This window comes from Vanessa cardui, chromosome 5 (genome assembly GCF_905220365.1).
Source record: "Vanessa cardui chromosome 5, ilVanCard2.1, whole genome shotgun sequence".
Lineage (NCBI taxonomy): Eukaryota > Metazoa > Arthropoda > Insecta > Lepidoptera > Nymphalidae > Vanessa > Vanessa cardui.
In genome coordinates this window covers 9,331,636-9,356,893 of record NC_061127.1, presented here as the reverse complement: position 1 = coordinate 9,356,893, position 25,258 = coordinate 9,331,636, and the positions used below count along the sequence as shown (strand labels likewise).

The 25,258-nt window shown below is 34.1% G+C and overlaps 1 protein-coding gene across 1 annotated transcript in view; it reads left to right on the top strand.

Annotated features, from left to right (window-relative positions):
• Positions 1–215: 215 nt before the first annotated feature.
• Positions 216–25,258, top strand: part of LOC124530091 — an 89,203-nt gene continuing 64,160 nt past the window's right edge. The window contains exon 1 of the mRNA XM_047104088.1: positions 216–369. Coding sequence (XP_046960044.1) covers positions 300–369 — 70 coding nt within the window. The 5' untranslated portion in view covers positions 216–299. The remainder of the gene's footprint in view (positions 370–25,258) is intronic.

Below are 25,258 nucleotides of genomic sequence, written 5' to 3'. Positions count from 1 at the left end.
GATGGAAGTGAATAAACTAACGATGCAGAGTTATAATATTGTTATTAAAATTGAATAAACACAGCGCGAGTGGCGAGAAACAAAAATAACGCATCTAGGCCGCGCCCGCACGAATTTCAGTTTCAACACATATTACGTTTTACAGAACCGACAAGATTATATTATAAAAACTATTTGTGTACGTAAATGCAAAACGAATCTGCAGTGAATTTTTAACGAAGTTTCGCGGCAAGAAGTGCGCGCTATTTTGGTGCGGTCGGCGCGTAATTAGTAAAGGGCTTGGCTTGGCAGAGGCAAAAATGTTCAACCACACCAGTTCGTCATTCAAAGTCACTAGTACAAGCTACAGAGATTCGAAGCTAACGAAACGTGAGTAAATTCATATGTAATAAGTTTTTATATATTTTTTTATATTAACATTATAAAATGGAACGACGCGAGAGGAAAACATTTTTATGGGTATGAAAAGGAGTTGTACTGTTCGTACAAAATTAGGAAACATGAATCTATTTTTTTTTTATTTTCTACAGTGAAATTTGAATGTCTGAATATTCTGTTGAGTGAAATTTTCCGTCGCAACTTTAAATTTGTGTTGGCGAATTATTCAATATTATTTTCGCAAATTTGGTTTTTACTTCATTTGAGCGTCTTTAGATTATTTATTCGGTCTGTGTCTCCTTAGTCTGTGTGGTCAAAATACGCCTTAATTTTATGCACAAAATTTTATTTTTAATTAAACTTACAATTGATATGTTCACAAATTTTTATTTTAACAAATGTCAATTTATAACATAAAAAAATGTCCAATCGCAATTTGAAAGTAGCCAATGTTAAAATAAAAATATCTATTGAACAAGTTTAATTAAAACAACGAGACTCAGCTGTGACTTATTTTCGGTTGTATTGTTAGATGTAGGAACAGAAATAGGGAAACTTCTAGTAACAGTACGAAAACGATATGTCGTATTGGTTGGTCTGTTTGCCGAAGATTTTATAAATATACAGTGTCATTTAAATATGTCATGTCTCTATATGTCTATGTGTGTGTTTTGTGTTGTTTTTATGGCTAAGTTTAGTAGTGTGCGTGCAAAGATCACGTGCATCAGATCATTTAGTGATTTTATAAGTTGGTTTAATTAAAAAAAAAAACTGGTACAATGCACCATTACATTTCACCGTATTACATATTATTTTGTTCTAACTCACACTTGAGCTCTTCATGCTTCTACCGATTTTGACAAATGAGATGTCAGTTTCGTAGAAACGTTCCAAATATCATGGGAGGCCTACTCAGCCAGAGCAAATAGGAAATTATTTTGCTAAAAAAAAATGAAACCAAGTATTAAAAGAGATAAAAACAATAGTTGATTATTTATTTGGATTTGATAGAAAACTGTGTTTAATTTCATAGACAGAATTTTAGTTGTGATGATTAAATTAAAATAGCCACAAAATTTTACGATTAACTGAAGCTAAAAAATGAATTGCTATGATATTTAAAAAAAAAAAACTTATCAATATTTCCACACAAAAATTGAAGTCGTTCGCATTGAATAATTATATCCAATATTAAAACGGCCAAAATAGATCAACAACGTTTACTGATATCTGTATTAAATGTAGACTTCACGTATTTCACTGAAACAAAATAACAATTTCGATTCAGAAAACGATCGAATTGTTCATAAAAACAGAGTTCACGCTGACTGGAACGTTACTTTGTAATTTCGATGAGCTTTATATATGCTTTACGGTTATCGCACCGATTTAAATTTTCATAACAACCGAACCATCTGATTAAAAGTACAGTTGACAACGGATCCGATATATTAATAAAAGTTTGACGGTTTAATTTTTGGTATAACCTTTCTCTTTTTATTAATTAATTAAAAAATTGAGCAGTTTTAAGAACGCGTTCTTAATTTAAAAATTCAAATTAAGAATGAAATAGATTCGAGAAGTAGAGCGTCTGAAGAACTATATTTAGATCGTCTTGATTGGAACGAATTTGTGAGTCCGATGTTTACGACTTTAAAGACATTTTATCGCCGCTGTATTTCCATTGATTTGAAACTGTGCATATGCATACATATATAATCTGTTTGTACGTGACGTCATACGTAGTTTTGGAAATAGTAATATTTTGCATTGCGGTATTTTGGTCTGAATGGTGACTGAATCCGTTACAAGGATACTACTTGGTTATAAGATGGTATATTTGATGATGCATTGACGGTGTGTGAAGTGGAGGATTGTTTTGATATGATACGATAAGCTATATACACATTTAGGGAGCGAGTTCGACTCGTATGCCGTGATATTTTAATGCCCTTATGTTCCCATTAGCAAATACTTAGTCGCTATATAAAATTATAATAATAAGAAAATTATAATTATTTTCAATATGCTGTGCAATTTTTTGTCATTGACAACTTACTAAAACCTGGACTAATATTCGTTTATCTGCTTAAAATAAATTGAAAAAAAAAAAATAACACGTCAGTGATATTCAATAAGAAAATGAGATTTTGATTATGGTAAGATTAGAGCCCTTACTACTTATTACTTTTGAGATCGCTGGTTAAACAGAAATTTAAAAATTTTGAATTTAAAAAGTTTGACTTCCACCTGTTTGATAATGATCTTATCTGAATTAAAATAAACATTTTTTTATTCGCGTAAGCCTTATAGAGACTTTTGAATGTTGATAAAATATATGTATCACGAAACTTCATTCATCATTATTTAAAAATACGTAAACCATATTGCGTGAAATTCAACGAATACTTCTGTACTGTGCCTTTTTTACGTCTTTTATTAGCTGTGCCCGTGATCATATTAATTTTAAATTAATGATGAATCAAAATCGAAATAAACTTTATACAAGCACTTTTGAATCGTCATTTAGCAACTATTTTAAGCGAAGCTAACGCCGGTTCGGAAAGTGGATTCTACCGAGAAGAACCAACAAGAAACTCAGTAGTTTTTAGTCTTCTGTTTATAGTCTTTTTCTAACATTTGAAAACTCAGTCATGTTAGTGAGTTACAATTATATATGTATGTAATTTATACGAGCTGGAAATCAACAAGTATTAATTCTTGTATTGTATCAATCTTGTACTGAATAATATGCCTTCTTTACCAATATTTAGTATTTTTTACAAATGATTTAAATTTATGAATTATTTAAACACAGGTAGTCTCCCTTCACTATAACATATGTAATATCAATAAAGTTTACCAGATTAGATGATGTTTACGGTAATAGCTTCGCTCCAAAGGACTGTAGCATGAAGTTATATGGCCTATAACGTTCCTTAATAAATGGACTAGATAACGCATATGTAATTACGAGTATATTTAATCGGACTACACCGTATTGAGATCAGCCACATAATTTGAAATCTTGAAACTATAGTTCGACTTATATTATTTGAACTATTCAAAATCAATAAAATATATGAAGAAAGTGTATAACAAAATAATAAATAAAGTATCAAGTGATCGCTAGTCGCGATATTAACGAATTACTCATAGGCACTAATGCGCGACGCGCGTGACCTCCAATGACCCGCGATCGTACTCGAAACAGCTGATAGTTGATACTTACCGATTTTACAAATTTCATATTCCATTTATAATTTACCGGCTGCGGACGGAAATATTACTAACATTAATTATTTTCGGTATCGTATATCGAAATCGAAAAGGAATTTTTAGTTTTTAAATTCAATTTGACAACTTTTAATTTAAATTACTGTAATCATATGTAAGTTCGTTGGAATTGGGCCTAGACTTTCTAGTTCTGTTGGGATTGTTATCGTATCGGATTATATTGAAAGGTAACGTACGGTGTTTTGGTATTTTCGCAAGCACTTATGCCTGCCTATATCGCCTGCGCAGTTGGCTAGATTCGAGCTTTTAGAAGCTAGGAGAATTATTAGCAATTAAATTATACATAACGCGTAAATGTATTTAAATATTTAGCGTGAATTGGATAACTCATTTTTTTTTCGAACTCACTCTATCTAATCTTATATCTAAAATGACATAATTTTTCTTTTTGACATATAAATTGCTATCATGATTTTATATTTTATTTGATACTTTACAGTTGTAGTGTAATATAAAAGTAATAATATAATTAGTCGAGCTGTATACAACATCTGCATTTAAATAATATTGCAGGGCGAACTTTTACTCAGATTTTCTCCATGGATGCGGGCGCCAGAAAATTATCAACCAAGCGAGAAATTAAAGTAGCCGTGAACGGCATAAAATTAACTAAGTCCTTCCGACTTGCTGTGTTAAGGTCTTAAGGTGACAGATTCCGCGCTCGCATTCGCCTGCGAGTTTAAGCTTAAAACACACGATATTCAAATTAGTTACTAAGATATTTATCATTATATATGTACATGTCTTAACCACCTTCCTGCGTAAAGTTCGTGATTTGTAAATGGCTTGTTATAAATACTCTTTGATAGGGTTTTCACCAGTAGTGGGATGGATGGAATTATATGTCGTTGCTCTATGGACATGTCTTCACATATTTAATATTTAACTAAATTAATTCGGCAAAATGTATTTGTCGAGATACTGTACATTATGAATTGAAAGAATTTCGACCTCATAACGTACATACATTATCATTGATATAGTCCAATTATATGTTTATGGCAAACTTGAAAAAAGAAAACAATTGATTCTTAGCGGTTTACACAATCGTGAAATGTAAAAAAATGAATGGCGACATTCTCGCGAATGGTTGAAATTAATTTGATAAATGTTGGAGGATGGTTTATTTTCGATCCGGTACATGGGATTGCAACATATTTTCTTTCTTTTTAAGATCGAGTCTTAAATAAATAAAATCCTTGTATCACACTTACGGAATCGGGTCGGGTGGCAAGTGTGTAATATAATATATAATAGATGTCATATTTATTTTTGTATAATTTATATTTACGAGAATGTTTTCGTATTGAAATATTTAATTACTTCAATTTATTTAATTTATCGTCTTACATTAGTCATTAGTCTAATTAATCAGGAGTGTAATGGAAGACTGCGTTTGTACGCTGCGTCTGCACTTTATTGATAATTCAATTATGTGGTTGGATGTAAATAATAAGAACTTGGACAAATTGACTAATGGTAATTTAGGCAAATGTATGGCAGTGCCATTATATTTCTTCATCATCATCGTCATCATGATCCGCCTAAACTTGTCCACTGCTGCCTCTCCTAGTGCACGCCACTGTGCAAACCTGAGGACGTCCTACTCTACGTTTGCCGAGACACGATCTCCAATTTAGAACACGTTTTCCCCAACGATTATCAGTTCTACGACAAATAAGGCCAGCCCACTGCCACTTCAGCTTACTAATCTGGTGGGTTATGTCGATGACTTTGGTTATTTGACGGATCACCTCATTTCTGATGCGGTCCCTCGGAGAAACGCCGAGCATAACCCTTTCCATAGTACCCTGAGCGACTTTAAACGGGTGGACCAGCCTTGTCGTGAGTATCCTCGATTCAGCTCCGTATGTCATGAGTGTAGTCGTCCTGTTCTTCAAAAAGGGAGACATTATATTTCTAGTGTTGTGTAAAGATAAAATCGATGTTACAACTTGTAATTTTAATTATTGTAATCATACTTGGTGGTAGGGCTTTGTGCAAGCCCGTCTGGGTAGGTACCACCCACTCATCAGTTATTCTACCGCCAAATAACAGTACTCAGTATTGTTGTGTTCCGGTTTGAAGGGTGAGTGAGCCAGTGTAACTGCAGGCACAAGGGACGTAACAACTTAGTTCCCAAGGTTGATGGCACATTGACGATGTAAGGAACAGTTAATATTTCTTACAGCGTTAGATTGTCTATGGGTGATGGTGACCACTTACCATCAGTTGGCCCATCTGCTCGTCCACCAACCTATACCATAAAAAAAAATGTTATTTACTATTATGATAGTCCTTACATGTCAGAAAGCATATAATGTCGTTGGAATTGGTACTAGATTCTTTCTAGTTCTATCAGACTTGCTACCATATCGATTTATATTGGAAGGTAATGTACAGGTACTGGTATTCTAGGTGATGTTATATTTTAGTTGCTATGATATGAGGAAGAAGATAAAGATTAAAAATTTAAAATTGAGTATTTTTACTGCTTTGTTGTAAGTATCAGTAACATACATCACACGCCCAAAATGCAATATTTATAACATTCCGCTAAGTTATTTCAAGTGTGTTCCACTTTAACTTCGCAACTTTAGCGATACTTCTCGTTTCATATACATACATGTTTCAACCGTCCAATAAAGGGGTAACTTTGAAATTAAAATCATCTTTGGAAATCAATCATAATTACTTACAAATTTTACATGGTAGAGATATTTGATCGAAAAACAAGCAAAATTTATAGTCATGATACTTTTGAACTTTAAAGTTTAAAGTATAATACCGAAAATTGTACTTTAGTGACTATTTATTCTGTGATACAATTTGATTATTTTATATATATAAAAGTAAAGTAACAGCCTGTAAATTTCCCACTACTGGGGTAAGGCTGCTCCTCTTCCATTAAGGAGAGGGTTATGAACATAATCCACCACGCTGTTCCAATGCGGGTTGGCGGAATGCACATGTGGCAGAATTTCGATGAAATTAGACACATGTCACCTCACGATGTTTTCCTTCACCGCCGAGCTCGAGATGAATTATAAACACAAATTAAGCACGTATATATAGTGGTGCTTGCCTGGGTTTGAACCCGCAATCATCGGTTAAGAAACACGCATTCTAACCATTGAGCCATCTCTATATATATGGAGAGAAATTAAGTACCTACTTATAGTATTACAGCTAACGCGATACGATTAATAACATTATACATATGCGCTGTAATTTTGGCGTTATATCCAGAAGTCGTTACAAACAAAGGTAAATAGATACTGACAGTTTTATATCAATTTATTGTTTACAATATTTGCACTTATGTTCAGTGATAGATATAAAAAGCTACATACAAGTAATTATACATATAGTAATTATAAGTATTTAACTATAATGTCTTGTATATACTAAAATAACATTTAGTTCAATACAAAACCACACACCAGCAAGTAAATACAAATCAATTTTTAATTACGTGCCTTTACACGTGGAGCAGCCTCCAAGCGATTTGCATTTTCCGATGCGCCTTTGTCGAAAGTTATATAAAGTTCCTTGTGAAGTGTCAATGAACTACAGTAAGAACAATATACGAAAAAGTATCGCTGACAGGCGCCATTGAAGTTGTATTCCAATATTTCCAACCGCTACTACTTTGCAACTTTCTCAATTCTTCATATCACGGAAACAAGAATCAAATGTACATACATATATATTTTTTTAATGTTGATATAGGGGTGAATGGACGAGGATTCGTAACTTGTTTATTGGAGCGATATCATTTGAGCCACGCCGTTCTTATGGAAACACACTACTAAGAATTAAAAACGAAAATTTAGATAGGTATTTGTGGATTTCTTCTATAACAAATATTGACCAAATGGATGTCAATTAAAAAAAAGGTTGTAAGTATCTTCTTGTAGTTCAAATAATAAACGTATATATTATGTAGTGTGAAGTATTGTAAAAGTTGCCGAGTAATACTGGTGCATAGTTCGACTAGCTCCCGTCGCTGTCGGCTTCACATTTATTCCTATTGCGGTTTAGTTCAACAGGAATTTCTAAATTGTATGTATTTATATAACATGTACACACTTGAGTATAATGTATGTATATGAGAAACTCGTCGTTCTAAATGTATCTAGTACATAGATCACGTTTAAATTTTCGATACTAAAATTTAAAACATTTAAAATCGGAAAAAGAAGATTGAGTTCTAATTTCAAATTGAGTTCTAATTTTAAAAATTAAAAAATAATCATGATTTGGTATGATTATAATCGTTGCATTGTCAAATCGAAACAAACATTCATGATTTAACCTCTCCACAGGCAATAGTCACAGAGCGTGTGAATAAATATTGATATCGTTTACACAATTGAATAGCGAATGGGAATAATTAGCGGATAAAGTATGCAATTGGAAGCGAAACATTGATGTATGCTTCGAAATTAAACAATATTTTGGTACTTAATACTGTTTTGAAACGTAACAAAACCTCCATGCGAAATCTGATCTAAGAAACCACACATAACTTAGCCGTGGATTCCTAAAAATCCTTGTGAATATTTCTGCTGTCGGCACTGCCCATTTTCCTAGATATATTAAATTCTACGGACCACATTGTTTTCATTCCCGAGTTGGTTTATATAAATGTCGAAGTATTGATTTTTATTGTTAGTTGTTTTGTCTATTGAATTTTCAATTTTGAAACAATACACTTAATTGTCTTATACCTCGTATTCCAAAACTTAACTTAATCTAACATAATATTTTTTAATCAATGTATATGGAGATGGCCCAGGGGTTAGAATGCGTGCATCTTAACCGATGATTTCGGGCTCAAACCCAGGCAAGCACAACTATATATATGTGCTTAATTTGTGTTTATAATTCATCTCGTGCTCGGTGGTGAAGGAATCGTGAGGAAACCTGCTTGTCTAATTTCATTGAAATTCTGCCACATGTGCATTCTACAGAGAGTGGAACAGCGAATATGTTCCAAACCCTCTCCTTAATAGGAGAGGAGGAGAGGTCTTAGCCCAGCAGTGGGAAATTTACAGGCTGTTTTTTTTTTACAATGTATATGAATATTCAATACATACTAATATATAAATGTGTCTCGCTTTCAGGCCCAAACTACTGGACTGATTGGAATGAAATTTGGTATACAATTAATCTAGAACCCAAGAAAGCAGATAGGCTACTTTTTTTGAAACTCGAAAAAACTATGAACTTCATATTTTTTTTAATTTGTAAATATATCCTTAATCTAAGCGAGCGAAGCCACGTTTAATGGCAGCAAGTGAGTAATATTTTTACCGAAAATTGTAATTTATCAAGAAGTTTCGTCGTCAAAGCACTTTTGATTCGTCATTTTACCGAATTGTATTAAATGTAAAGGTACTTGAGCTGCAGAGCTGAGTCTTCTTGTTAGGAGCGATAAATGAGGATTCCACAGAAGTTTCGAATCTATTGTGATTCCTGAAAACACTGTAGCGTCAGCTACATCAAGATCATTACTGTTTAAAGCTATGTTATAATTTTGCTATCAAACGTTCGGCAGGGTCAAAACTACACGTTTTGTTTTTAGCATTCAAAACTGAATTTCTAGTTAAAAAAAATCGTGTATCCGTGAAAACTGCACTGGTACGGTACGGTACGGTATTTTCCATCTAATTTAATAAAAAAAACAAATATCGTATAATAACGTATCAAAATGCCAACTAATACGTCATAATAATGTACGAGAAATAGAAAAGGGCCTAAAATTAATCCTTGTATAACTAATTTCGTTGATCGATTTCCAGGCCAAACATAAATAATGGTTTTGTTGAAGCTCAATTTTTTGAGCAGTAAAGTACAGAATAAGTGTTTATAGCTAACATTTTTTTTGAGCTCCAAAGAGCACCAAGCGTAGCATAAACTTTGCGACCTATTTCCGAAATAGGTGGCTTTCAGGAGAAAGCGTTGTCTTTCGTCATAGACATTCATTGTGTCATTTACGGGCTAAACGGAGCATTGCGAGGGAGGACGCGAATTATTTTGAAAAAAGAATGAAATACAGGTAACCAATATATAATTATGGAGTGAACTAAATGACCCATAGGGATTCGTAAATGGTATGACAATATTTTTCGTCTTATAATAATTAAAGATATAGCAAAGAAGTACATATTACATACATATAGTATACAGAAAACACACACACACGCACAAGAGTGAACAGACGACACAGGGGACAAAGTTGTTTTTGTTTTATATGTATATAAACAAGCTTTCCCCGCGACCTCCATATATGAGTGTATGTTATATGCTCTTATATGCGTTGTTACTAAAAATGTTACTTAAGTTACTCCTTATTATATAAGTTTTCTGCCAGTGTAGTGGTCCAGCCGTTCAGGGGATTAGCCGGAACAAACAGACAGGCAGACAGACAGATAGACAAAAATTGTAATTGTTATTTTGTTATATATGTGTCGTGGAAAGCCAATCATTTTGATTAAAAGAAGCTTATTTGATTATTATAGTAGTGGGTAAACGCGGTGACGTCATGGAATGTTAAAGTCACGTGGACAGAGTCGTGTTGGAGAGTATGGGGACTGGATAACGACACTTGCGTTTGAGTAACTGATCAGCCCACACCTCCAAGGCGAAACTGTCGGTTTACCTACTTAAGAACCAAGTTGTAAATCCGTAATAAAACTTCTATCGCTATACCACGTGTTATTTTAATTCATCGTGATGGACCCCGTACCAACGAACACCGAAAAGGACCATTCTACCGCTCAGTCATCGCTGCCGCCGATATCAGAAGTGGGATCTGATTCCCACTGGCGCACGATGTTCGAGATTCAGCAGAAAAATATGATGCAACTGATTGAGGCTATTCGAACATCAGTATAGACACCCAATATATCTCTGCCGGAGTTCAACCCAGAACAACCAGATGCTGATCCACGTGCCTGGTGTGCTACGATTGACATCTGCGTTAATGAACGTCCTCTGGAAGGTGCATCGCTTATCATAGCTCTCAGTAAGGCACTAAAGGGCACCGCTTCGTCGTGGCTGTCACAAATCTCCCATGCGGGTATGACTTGGCAACACTTCCGTGACCTGTTTCTCGCACGTTACGATTCCATGGAAACACTTGCTGCGACGCTTATCGGTGTGAATAACGGCAAGCCGAAGGATGGGGAGTGTCTCGCAGCATATGCAAGCCGTGTGATGACCTCGCTGTTGACTAGGTGGAAGGATTTAAGTCACGGGGAAATCGCTACGTCATATGTGCTGGCTCATATCGCCCAGTTCGATTCGCGTCTGTATTGGTTATCGTTTACAAGTGAAATCACCACACGTAACAAATTACTCCAAGAAGTGAAGGCAAGTGCAAGTTTGAAAAGAAAATATGATCGGGTTAATGGTTCTGCCTTACGAACGGACGGGTCGGATGCGAAACGTTTCAAGTCGCATAGTGCTAGTGCTACATTTAAGTGTCATAATTGTGGTAAACCAGGACATAAAGCTGTGGACTGTCGTTCTAAAATCATTAAACCAACTGTGCCTTTTGGCAATAAGGGACAAGTGACATCGACGGTGACACCTGGTACCAGTAAACAAGTGATTTGTTTTCGTTGCGGTGTAAGCGGTCACATAGCGTCCAACTGTCATCGTGGCAACGCGGGCGCGGGCAGCTCGACCTTGGAGGGCCGAGCAGGCCATAGCAGCGGAGGCGGCGCTGTAGCGGAGCGACGCGTGGATGTCTGTACGATGGCAGGCGTTTGTGGAACATTACAACAATCCGGTGAGTCGTATTATTTTTATTTTGATTCTGGTGCCGAATGCTCTCTCGTTAAACAAACTGTAAGCATAGATGAACGTACATTCGCGACTATTCGTATACAGGGTATAGGTTATGCTAATGTAGATTGTACTGAACAAATTCTTTGTGATGTGTTGATTAGTGGTAGCCTCATATCGATTTTATTTCATGTGTTGCCAGATGATTCTTTGAAGTATGACGTAATGATTGGTCGAGAAATTCTAAAACAAGGGTTTACAATTAGTATGTCTGAGTCATCTCTTATTATTTCAAATCTGAAATCTGTTGCTACCTGTACCTACGAACCGGAATCTATGTACAATCTTGATAATGTCGATACAGATGTTCTGAATAAAGAACCTCTGTTGTCCTTGCTTAAAGAATTTTCCCACGCTTTTATTGATAGTTTACCCGCACACGTGTCACATCTGGTGAACTTATAATTAGACTACAAGACCCGAATCGTATTGTTTATCGTAAGCCTTACAGGCTCAGTCCCGACGAAAGGCAGATAGTGCGTTCTAAGGTTAGAGAGCTTATGGAAGCGAACATCATTCGCCCCAGTCGGTCTCCGTTCGCGAGTCCTATACTACTTGTGAAGAAGCGTGATGGTTCTGATCGTATGGTCGTGGACTATCGCGAACTAAACTCTAACACGGTGCCAGATAGGTTCCCTTTGCCTCACATAGCAGACCAAGTGGCTCGATTATCTGGAGCAAGCTTTTATACGTGCTTAGACTGCGCAAGTGGCTTTAATCAAATACCCATTAATGACCCTGATAGCATTGAGCGTACCGCTTTCATTACACCTGATGGGCAGTTTGAATACCTTGCAATGCCTTTTGGGTTACGAAACGCGCCTAGTGTTTTTCAAAGAGCTGTGTCTAGTGCCTTGGGGGACCTTGTCTTCTCGTATGTAGTACTGTATCTTGATGATATTTTGATACCATCAGTGTCAGAGGATCAAGGCCTCTGTAGGCTACGTGAGGTGTTAGAGGCTTTAACTAAAGCCGGATTTTCTTTGAACATTTCGAAGTGTTCTTTTTTGAAGCGTCATGTTGAATTCCTGGGCTATGATATCACTGCAGGTGAGCTTAGACCAAACCCCAGAAAGATAGAAGCTCTGACTAAATTACCTCCCCCTCAGAATATTCATGAGCTCCGTCAATTTATTGGCCTTGCCTCATATTTTCGCAAGTTTATAAAAAGTTTTTCTCAAATTATGACCCCATTTGACCAGTGTTGACTATTTTTAACCCAGACCTGCCAACTGAACTACATACCGACGCGAGTGCTAACGGGTATGGCGCTATCTTATTCCAGAAGATGGATGGTCAGTTACGTGTAGTCGAGTACTATATATAGTATATATACTATATATATATATACTATATATAGTAAGCGAACTACGAAAGCAGAGTCAAAGTACCACTCTTATGAGTTGGAGACTCTAGCTGTAGTAAACGCTGTGAAGCACTTTAGGCATTATTTACAGGGTAGGCATTTTGAAGTAGTTACTGACTGCAATTCGTTAAAGGCTTCACGAAATAAAGTCGATATAACACCACGGGTGCATCGTTGGTGGGCTTTTCTCCAAGCATTTGATTTTCAAATTAGTTATCGCGAAGGACATCGTATGGCTCATGTCGATTTCCTTTCGCGAAATGCTTTACCATCTTCTGATTCCCCCAGTTTTTCAAAAGTCGAGCAAAAACGTGTAGATCTCGCAACCTTGTCAGATAACTGGTTGTTGGCAGAACAGCTGCGTGATCCAGAGATTCAGTCGTTGGTAACAAAACTTAAAGAGGGTCAACTCTCACCTGACATTGCTAAGACTTACGAGATGCGTTCAAGTATTTTGCACCGCAAAGTGCAAAGAAACAACCGCACCCGGTGTCTCCCAATAGTTCCTAGGGCCTTCCGTTGGTCGGTAATAAACCATATCCACGAATCTCTTATACACCTTGGTTGGGAAAAGACTCTTGAAAAGGTATACGAATATTATTGGTTCGAGCACATGGCTAAGTATGTGCGTAAGTTTGTTGATGGGTGTATTACCTGTAAAGTTTCAAAATCCCATTCGGGTCGTGTGCAGGCTGAACTTCATCCAATCCCCAAGATAAGTGTCCCGTGGCACACAGTGCATGTAGATATAACAGGCAAGCTAAGTGGTAAAAACGATTCTAAAGAATACGTCATAGTTTTAATTGATGCCTTTACTAAATTTGTTCTAATGTACCATACTCTCCGTATTGATGCAGCTAGCGTGATTAAGGCTCTGAAATCTAGTGTGTCCTTATTTGGTTCTCCAGCACGAATCATTGCTGATCAAGGTCGATGTTTTGCCAGCAAAGATTACAAAGATTTTTGTGAGAAATATGGTATTTCTTTACACTTAATAGCTACGGGTTCTAGTCGTGCCAATGGCCAAGTTGAAAGGGTTATGAGCACGTTAAAAGGTATGCTGACTTCTATAGAGGCTTCTGATAGGTCATGGCAAGAAGCATTAGATGATGTACAATTAGCTTTAAATTGTTCTGTTCATCGTGTAACTGGTGCTAGTCCCTTCGAACTTATGATAGGACGTGTAGCAAGACCGTTAAATCTTTTAACTTATGATGATACTGAACCGGAAGTAGACATTAACAAAACGAGAGAGCAAGAGGCTAGGAACATAGATAAGAGTGCGACTTACGATAAAATCAGATTTAATAAAAACAAGGCTAAAATTGTAAAGTTTGACATTGGTGACTTGGTCTTAATTCAAAACGAGGAGAGAAATCAAACAAAGTTAGATCCTAAATATAAGGGACCGTTTAAAGTTGTAGAATTGCTTGAAGGTGATCGCTATCTGTTAAAACAGTTATCTGGCAATAGAACCTATAAGTATGCTCACGATCGCTTACGAAAGATTCCTCTTACTGATGTACCTGCTGAATTAGATTTGTTGGATGATGGTGATGAGGGAAGCACCACTAGTAAATAGAGCACATACCATGGCTATTGGTCGCACCACACGCACTAGTCTGTAGTCGTAACTGCAACTCGCTCGGGTTGTTCAGGGCGCGATGGGCAGCTAGTGGTGTGGCGGGGACCTGGGTCTCATAGGAGACTATTGTTGTGTTGGTCATGTATTGACCTGGGACTCGTAGAGTCTAGATGAAGTGTTGGTCGTATCACATTAGGTGATGACGATATGGGTGACAACAGTTTTTGTCACTAGCTACTGAGTCAGCCGTGCCATGAGCGTTGTATGTGATCTCAATGTGTTAATGAAGTGTGTAACAATAAAACATTTGTTTAATGACTGTTAGAGGAACCTCTCGTCTGCGAATGAATAGGATAAATTAGCAGTTTTATTTGTGATTTATTTTAACTGATGAATAGAGATGATAGATGAATGTAGAAATGTAATTTCACGTTACGGTCAGGTTGGCCGAGGTTTTGAAATTTGCTTCAAAATAGATCATTTTGTTTCAGATACACACGAGGACGTGTAACTCGTCAGGCTGGCCGTGTCGTGGAAAGCCAATCATTTTGATTAAAAAAAGCTTATTTGATTATTATAGTAGTGGGTAAACGCGGTGACGTCATGGAATGTTAAAGTCACGTGGACAGAGTCGTGTTGGAGAGTATGGGGACTGGATAACGACACTTGCGTTTGAGTAACTGATCAGCCCACACCTCCAAGGCGAAACTGTCGGTTTACCTACTTAAGAACCAAGTTGTAAATCCGTAATAAAACTTCTATCGCTATACCACGTGTTATTTTAATTCATCGTGATGGACCCCGTACCAACGAACACCGAAAAGGACCATTCTACCGCTCAGTCATCGCTGCCGCCGTTATATGGATTGAGTAAGAAAGGGCTATTTTAATATTACAAATAGACATTCCAATTTTATGATATGTTCTATACATATCATAAAATTGGAATATCGATGACATTAAATATAAATACATTCGTGTCTTGTTACTTATACCACGTAACAGGATTTATCGCGAAACTGTTAAGATGCGCTTGTTATTACAGTTTATTTGGTAGATATAACTTGAGTCGTTATTCGTGGGAGACGGTAACCGCGCTAAAGGAAGATAAATGAATACAAATTATCATTATTTTAATATCGTTCAAGTTTTATTAACAAGACAGTTTCTTAGCTTGAATGCATAATATAAATTAGAAAGTTTCGTAACCAGTTGATAGTCATTGTTAAAATAAAACAAATCGTTGGAAATTGTATAATCAGACCAAGATATAATGATATTATGGATAATAGTGGTTCAATCTCAAGTTTGGTGATGCACAACCAATCCTGCAGCAAAATCATAGTAGGCCTTTTCTTATCTATCTATCTAAATTTAGTAATCAGTTTTTCATATTTATCGAATTTAAGTGGATGGGATACAGGAAGGTCAATATAACGGCGAATGTGTCACTGGTTTTGTAATTGTGGCGAAGATTTCTTAATGAGACTTGCCTGTTTGAAAGTTACTGTCAACCCCTTATAATTTTGGTACTTTTAAGAAATGACAATGTTCTTTTTTTAAATGTTTCCAAGTTATATCACTTCGGAAATATCACTAACCAAAAATCAAAATCAATCATAATCAAAATAAACTTTATTCAAGTGGTAGTTTTACAAGCACTTTTGAATCGTCAATTAACAATTAAGTGAAGCTACCACCGGTTCGGAAAGTAGATTCTACCGAGAAGAACCGGCAAGAAACTCAGTAGTTACTCTTTTCAACATTTAAAAAATACAAAGTCATGTTACTTAATACAATTATTTAAATTAATATATCCTGCGTAGAAGTCAACAGGTATTAATTCCACGTCTTTTTTTATTTTTTTATCATCTACAAAATTTTGTATCGAGTAATACGCCTTTTTACCAATGTATTTTTTATAAACGATTTGAATTTACGAAACGGCAAAGTTAAAAGAAACTTGGCGTTATAAGCTTATTTTTACTCCTAGTGCGCATACAATGATTATTACTGATTTTATCAAAGAGATCAATGTTACTTTGAATATACATAATATTGTTGTAAATATAATATAACGAAAGCGGAAGTTAGTGTTTATTTTAGGGTTCCACGCATGCATTAAAAAACGAAACTGTTAAAGGATTACTCTTGGGTCTATTTATGGTTACCCGTTTGACACAGCCTATTTACTCTGAATCAACGACAAATGTTGAATTTTAGTATTCACATAAAGTCACGTGACCTATTTCTACATGTTAAGCGTTAAAAAGCTTTGATTTTGGAGATTCAATTTGCGAAACACGCTAAAAATATTCGAATGTTTTGAAACCCTTATATTCTTGTGATTTCATTTCTTCATACGACTTGAAAGGGCTTACATCTTGTTTATATAATTCCTGACGCGTTACTGAATAGTGAGGTATGCCTTCCACAAGAATCGACACGAACTAAATCTTTTTGATACTTTTAAAGTGGATGTCATGACATTTCTTTTTCTTATTAAATAGAAATGAATATTTGTAAGTTTGACTTTTATGCGTTCTTAAACGACTTATACATGTATATGTACATTATAATGAAACTTAGATCAGGTGCTCTGTATACGTTAGCTAAACCAAAAAAACAAGATGGGTTCTCAGGTTGTTTCCATTTAAATATGAAAAAACCATGTAAATTTTTAGTTAGACCCTGGGTTTGCGCGTGTTAATAAGGTGCTTATGCTTTGTTCAAAGCAAATTTAATCTCATTCAGTGGTTTAGCGTGTAATGAAAATGTAACAACGAATTTATTTTTGAGTTTATAATATTACTTATTATCAATCGTGGCTTCGTTCACTTTTATAATATTAGTATCTTATATATTATTATCTTATATATTAATAACCTATAAGTAAAAACGTAAACAAAATCATATAAATTGTTTTCGACAAATTAAATTCTAACTGATCTATCATTAGTATTTTATATTAAAAAAAAAAAAAAAAACATTTAAAAGAGGTTTTAATACTTGGCGCGAAATGCAGATTTTATTGACTTGCAGTTTATAATGATATAAAAACAAAAAAATAAATCTGTATAAATAATGAATAGAACAGATTTACGCAATAACCAACAACAAAACGAAGTAAATAATTTAATTAATTGAGTCTCTACAAACTTATACCTAATTAATTGACCACTATGACTGCGTGTAATGTATTAAAATCAAATATTAAGTAATCAGCATATTAGAAGCAATGACTATGTAAATTATAATCGGATTGCTTTCATTTGTTTCCGAAAATATTCAAGTAAAAGGAATCTGTTATTTATAGAACATTATAATTCCAATAAAGTTGTTAATATCGCGTTCATTCTCATATTTTAATGAAATTTAAGTATAAATGTTTTCATAAGTTAAGTTATAGTCCTATTTTCTGTTATTGATTTAGGTTTTTTCTTATGCTGTTGGTTGGCGAACGAGCATATGGGCCACTTGATGGTAAGCGGTCACACCGCTCATTGACAATGACGCTATATCGATGGGTCCTATGTACAACGGCCAATATGAAAATTGATAACTTTTCAGTAGACGCTCTCAAAGTTTCAATTATATATCATTTTTACATGCTTCAACTTATGTTGCTGAAATTTTGCACACATATTAGGACACCGATTGTTAACTGTTTTACCTAGTTTGATTTATTTATATATTATTAGTTTTTTAGTTAATGTAGATATGACTATATACGTGACTTTTTTGTTTAGTAATACACTGTAAAAATAATAATAAAAAGGCCAATGAGTCACTTTGGTCGATTTACTTGCCAAACAAATTTTTAAAAGAACGCGTATTTTAAATGTTTTAATGTATTCAAATTTATAAAAATATATTTAAAATAAATAGACAACTTATATTGATAATAATTTTGTAATAACTTTATGATATAATTCACATTGACACTTATACGTTATTTCATTCAGTGTTTTAAAATTGTTAACCCTCAGTTAGACCACAAAAATAAAAAAAATTAACAGCTCTCTATACATTTTTTAAACGACACTAAATGTAAAAACCTTTTCAAAATCAAGTTGGAATCAAAAAACTTATATAATTTTTTTTTAATATTAATTAAAGGTTGCACGGCCTGAGGAAAAAATAATAAAGTCTTAATTAAAAAAATCCCTAAATGCAGAAAATAAACCTTTAAAAACAAAAGAAAATCACTCATTGTCATCATTATCAGTAATAATCAACATTGAATTAACATTAAGAGTCGAGATGGCCCAGTGGTTAGAACGCGTGCATCTTAACCGATGCTGCACGCACCGCTGATTCATATGCTTAATTTGTCTTTATAATTCATCTCGTGCTCAGCGGTGAAGGAAAACATCGTGAGGAAACCTGCATGTGACAAATTTCATAGAAATTCTGCCACATGTGTATTCCACCAACCCGCATTGGAAAAGCGTAGTGGAATATGTTCCAAAACCTTCTCCTCTAAGGGAGAGGAGGCCTTTAGCCCAGCAGTGGGAATTTACAGGCTGTTGTTGTTGTTGAATTAACATTAGATGAAACCAAATTTTCATAATACGCACGATAACTTGGTGGAATAATATTTTTGCGACATAAATCAATTAAATATTTTTTTTTTTGGATGGAAGGATTGGTAATTACTGATCATAACATAATTTTAAAGGTATTTCCGATCTGTTGTCCTTCTGAATTTTTAGTCCAATTAAAACAAACACTAGCTTGCATCTTTTTAAAGTCAAAAATCATGTATTGAGATACATCTATAACATTATCAGGAATTCCTTTCACTTTAGCCCATCTTATTAATGGACTCCACTCAGATGGTGTATAAATATTCTTATACCTTGAAGCTTTCTCAATTGTGGCATGTATGGAATCACCCTCGTTCTGTGTATGTCCTTTTTCAAGAAAAGTATGTTTAATATTGATACTAAGATGTTTAGCTGCGTAGAGATACATAAAAAACATTATCCTATTTCTATTTTGATTAATACAATTATCTGACCAAAATCTAAAGTCATCACAGCGTACAATATATACAATATACACACATGTACAATAATAACCTATTAATTACATAAAAATAAATATTATTAACACATGATAATAATATAAAACAATAAAATAATGACAAAGATCAGTGTGTTTATTTTCATCGTTTTATATAACCTAGTTGCTCACTCGAGTCACTATTATTTACATTACCAATAGCTAAATTTACTAAACTCCTACTTATACTGTACTTAGAATAATTTTTGGACGTCATGTTATACTGAATTATATCTTATAAAACATAATATTCACTAAAACATTGGTAAATTATTATTACAGCACGACATAGTTCCGTGTGTCGTAGAAGCGCTTAAGTGACTGATCGGCCGTTGAAGTAAACTAACACGCGGGATTTCCCCGCGTACAAGTCTCAAATTATCGTTTTGCCTTTATACGTTTAAAATTATGTCACATAGGCTCTTTTACAGCAACAAAAAATAGCATTTGCGCCTATAAATATGTATTTTGTGTTAATGCAACTTGTTAAATAGACTAAAAGGAAGCATTTGAGACAAAAAAGTGAAAATGCTAAAATTGTTGCATTGGCCCATGTACGTAGGACCCATCGATATGAAACGTTAACCAATCCGCTATCAACAATGCGATATCAACCTTGGGAACTAAGATGTTATATTATATTCCTTGTGCCTGTAGTTACACTGACTCACTCACCATTCAAACCGGAACACAACCAAACCAAGAACTGTTGTTTTGCGGTAAAATATCTAATGAGTTTTTAATGGTTTTTCCATTGACTTTAACTTTTATGAGAGTATTAATCGCATATTTATGTATAGTTAGTACGTAATCCACAGTTCCATGCCTTATCTGTGCACGTATCTATTACTCTACTAGCACTATGTGTATTAAATATATTAACTATAGTAATAAAGTAACAAAACTACTATGCGTTTTGATTGCTGTATAACATTTATTTGCTATCATAATAATGTAAATGAAGTGTAAGTTTACTAATAAATGGTTATATTTGATCCCTTAATAAGAGAATAAGTTTGTTATTTGCGATTTATTTCTTATAGACTGTTTGCATAGATATGTTAACTTACCGATTGACGTACGGGATGTCTAAGGATGCGTGAGACTCTAAATTTTGCTCATTGCAATGAGCAGATGTATATTATGCACAAGACAACACAACAAAATCTAGGCAAGCCATGTAAAATTTCATGTATATGACATAAGATAGTATTGCATAACGTAAACGACAGTCTTAGGTTAAATTAACGTGTTATAACCATTTAGCTATAACGGATGCTTTTAATAGTACGCCAGTGTAAATACCGTCACCGTAATTGTGGCAATGAATGTCACAGTATTTGAAGTGTTTTTTACGATGGTTTAAAAATAGCTAACGCTCGTTCCGCGCTTCGTTAATTGGCGGCCTACCATCGTTTCCACTGATACAATAATAATTTAAATATATTATATAAAATGACGTCACATAAACGACAGAAAAGTTCCGTGAGAATCTTTGGACGTTATAATTATATCCTCTCACGACCTTTTGCTTCAGGTTTTTTTGCCTTAAAAACTTTAGCTCATATTATTTTAAGGGTTTCACGTCTCGTTAGTGAAGATGTTCTTTGTGTCGTGTTTGTACAATAGTCATAAGTGCAGCTGGTCGGAATGTGGTTTTTATTACATACGTATTAAGAGCTGTAAATTTATTGCGAATGCAACTAGTATCAGCTTTTATGACATAACTTTTATGAATATTTCATGCGAATCGTCCCGTCGATAATTATTCATTTCTACCGGTGTATAGCGAGAGAAGCTAGCAATAGTATTTGCAAATTTAATTACGTCAAATTGAATTTTTAGGGACGTACACATAATTTATTTATTTATTTATTTATTCTTTATTGCACCCAATCTTACAACTAAAAAAATTACATTTTAGCTACATAAAAGTTGCATGAGGTGCAACAGGCGGCCTTATCGCTAAGCAGCGATCTCTTCCAGGCAACCTTTGGGTAAAGGATCATGATATTGATAATTATATTATTTCGTACCGGTATATTAATAATTTATACTTAATAGTGTAGAATGTATGAATCAAGACAGCCAGTGAGACACGGGATTATGTGAGGCTTCTAATTAACTAATAATACCCTATACATTCAAATGTGTTCAGGCATTTAAATTTTATAATTAAATGAAGAAACACGCCCACATACAAATAACACACACACAAATATACAAGCAGACATAGATAAACCTTGTAAACATTTCTTTACATTTTTGGGCAGTCGTGTAAAATGTAAAAATTTAAGGTCAGGTAAATTATGAATAATAGAATGAAAATGAGATTTAAGAAAAATATGTACCGACATTAATCCTTATCAAAATAAGTGCTCGTTTGCTTACGAAAACAAAGGAGTACATTTCATCGCTAGGCGTTTTTGACTCCACTACCGCACAGTGACAAATCTCGACAAAAACAGAAGAAAATAACATTTTTTCATAGCATTCACACGTAATATTAAATATTATGATATTACCTGATTTTATAAAAACATAATGAGCAACATTAATAGAATGCTTTTGCAGTTGTTATTATTTTCTTACATTTAAGTATACCAAATATTTTGCTCTTTTAAACTAACCAAATTAAAACTACAAAGTTAACAATGAAGTCACAGATCAAGTAATATACTTTTAGATTTAGATGGATATTTAAAATTATTTTCTTATAGGACAAAAGTATCAAGGTCGTATTATTATTATTATATTATTATTATATTAGACACTTTAATATAATATAGTAGAACTTTATTTATTTGTTCGTTATTATGTAAGTATCTATAGTATGTAAATGTATATATTTATAATGTGTATGTATATTATATTATTATATAATTATATATTTATGGAATTTTTATTTATGTATCGTATATATACATATATATATTGTATCTATTTTTTTTTTATGTATTAAATAATTTGTACACCCCTACCATCCTATCTCTCTCCTCTACCAAAGGTTGCCTGGAAGAGATCGCTGTTTTAGCGATAAGGCCGCCTATTGTACATTTTACTATTCTTTGTTTTTGTAAAATTGTTCCTATTATTTTTGTCTATATTGGTGTGCAATAAAGAGTATATAAATAAAATAAATAAATATTTTCACACGAATATTATGTTTAGAGCTTATTCTGCTAGGCTGCTCCAATGTGGGTTAGTGGATAATGTGGCAGAACCTCATTGAAATAAGATATATGCAGGTTTCCTCACGATGTTCTCCTAACCGCCGAGCACAAGATGAATTCTAATCGCAAAATAAGCACATGAAAATGCGATGCTGCGTGTAATAACTTACCATAGATAAGAATATTAGAAAACAATTGTATAAATAAATTATTTAAATACACTAATAAAGATGAGCCAACCATGGATCGCTATGCATCGTATCTGACCTGTTTCATTGAGCTCCTCATTCGGCTATTTTCAGTTTTAATCAGCCAGGATAACTACTTCTTAGAACTATGCTAGTCTCTAATCCATTCCGGTACATCTTGAATGTATTTACAATCCAAACTGATGGGAACTTTAAATATAATTTAACCATATAAAATATAGAATTAAAAGTTCTCGATGAGACTGATCGTATGAAGTATATATTAAGCAAATGATTTGAGCTGAGATAGCCCAGTGGTTAGAACGCGAGCATCTGTGAAGGAAAACATCGTGAGGAAACCTGCATGTGTCTAATTTCATCGAAATTCTGCCACATGTGCATTCCACCAACCCGCATTGGAATAGCATGGTGGAATATGTTCCAAACCCTCTCCTTAATGGAAGAGGAGGCCTTATCTCAGCAGTGGGAAATGTACAGTATGTTACTTTACTTTACTTTAAATTATTTGATTGATTCATGACTGTTTCATAGAAAACTAAACGGAAAATAAACAAATGAATGAATCAATCTGCGAAAATAAATATCGACAGCAAATAACGGGGTGGCCGTTGTTGACGTTGAAGGCAATTAATTGCTATAGTCTGCAAGACGACAATCAAAATGATTCGTATTCTATGAAGTCAGCGAATTGTGATATATTGGTATTACTTTATTTAATTTAAAAAAGTATTTTTTTATATGTTCATGTATCAGGTATAATTCAAATGACATTCGCTTCATAAACGCCCGGACGGATTTTATTTACTTGGTTAACTTGGCTGGGTGATCGAAGATGGTATTTAGAAAAATCTTCAGAAAAAAATAGCTATTTATTTTGTGAAGTATAGAAGATTAATAATGATATTTTAGTGGCAATGATTAACTCCTTGAAATAGTCAGGACATATATCGTCATCTTTTTGCTCTTATCCCAACTTTATTTGGAGTAGGCACAGCATGTCTTCTCCTTCCATACTTCTCTATCAGACGTCATCTCACAAGTAACATTATTTCTAACAATGTTGTCTTTCATACAACCCATACATCGTTTCCTTGGGCATCCTCTACCTTTATATCTATCCACATCTATGCTCAAGGATAGTCAGGATTATTTTTATGGTATAGGTTGGCGGACGAGCATATGGGCCATCAGATGGTAAGTGATCACCATCACCCATAGGCAATGAAACTGTAAGAAATATTAACTATTCCTTACATCGTCAATGTGTCACCAAACTTGGGAACTCAGTTGATATGTCCCTTGTGCCTGTAGTTGCACTGGCTCACACTTCAAACCGGAACACAACAATACTGAGTACTGTTATTTGGCGGTCGAATAACTGATGAGTGGGTGGTACCTACCCAGACGGGCTTGCACAAAGCCCTACCACCAAGCAGGATATATATATTTATAATTCATAAAATTTCTTCATCTTATTGTTTCATTGTATTGTGACAACAAAAAACTACACGAAATTCAAAATAAAACAAGTAAAAAAACGAAAGCTAAACATTATGTTACTTACTTTCGCTACCGTGTTTGGAGTATTCTTAAGGTTTAGGTATAAAAAAGCCTAATATCCAAAGAATCTTAATATTATAATTGCGAAAATAACTCTATTTGTGAGTTTGTGACACTAAGTCATGGAGAAGAAACGACGGAGATTGAACGACGGCTTATAACAAACGACATAAACACAAACTAGTATTTTATAATCACAAAAAACAACAATAAATAAATGTATCTTATATACTTATAGGCTTTATATGAAAACGTGATGTATACAGAAAAGAAGATGAGAAATAATCCTTCCGAGTGTTTCCATCGATTATATTTATTTGAGTGTAAGACACTTTCAGTGATGGATCCGATATCATGGCGAAAGTAAACGCATTTAGTTTATATTGTGTCGGGATCAAATTTTATTGCTTTATAGAAATATCTTTAGGTCATATTTTAGGAGTTCTTGTTTGAAAGTAAAAGGCGATTGTTTTATTTCAATAAATAAAATGAATGTTTTTTTCCATTTTTATTTATAGGGTACCATTGAATATCAGCGTTGGGTTTTAGTAAAAAAACTTGAAAGCCGAATGGTGCACCATTTAGGGCACGATTACTATCATTCCTACTAAATCTCTTTCCTTTTTTGTTGTATTTTTTTTGTAGAATATGGGGTGATACTCTTTGATGACTCATGACGTCATAATATTTAGTAAAAAAGAAAGAAAAAAGAGGCAAAATAAAAATTGTTAAGGTGATAATAATGTCAAAAGTTGCGACTTAGTGG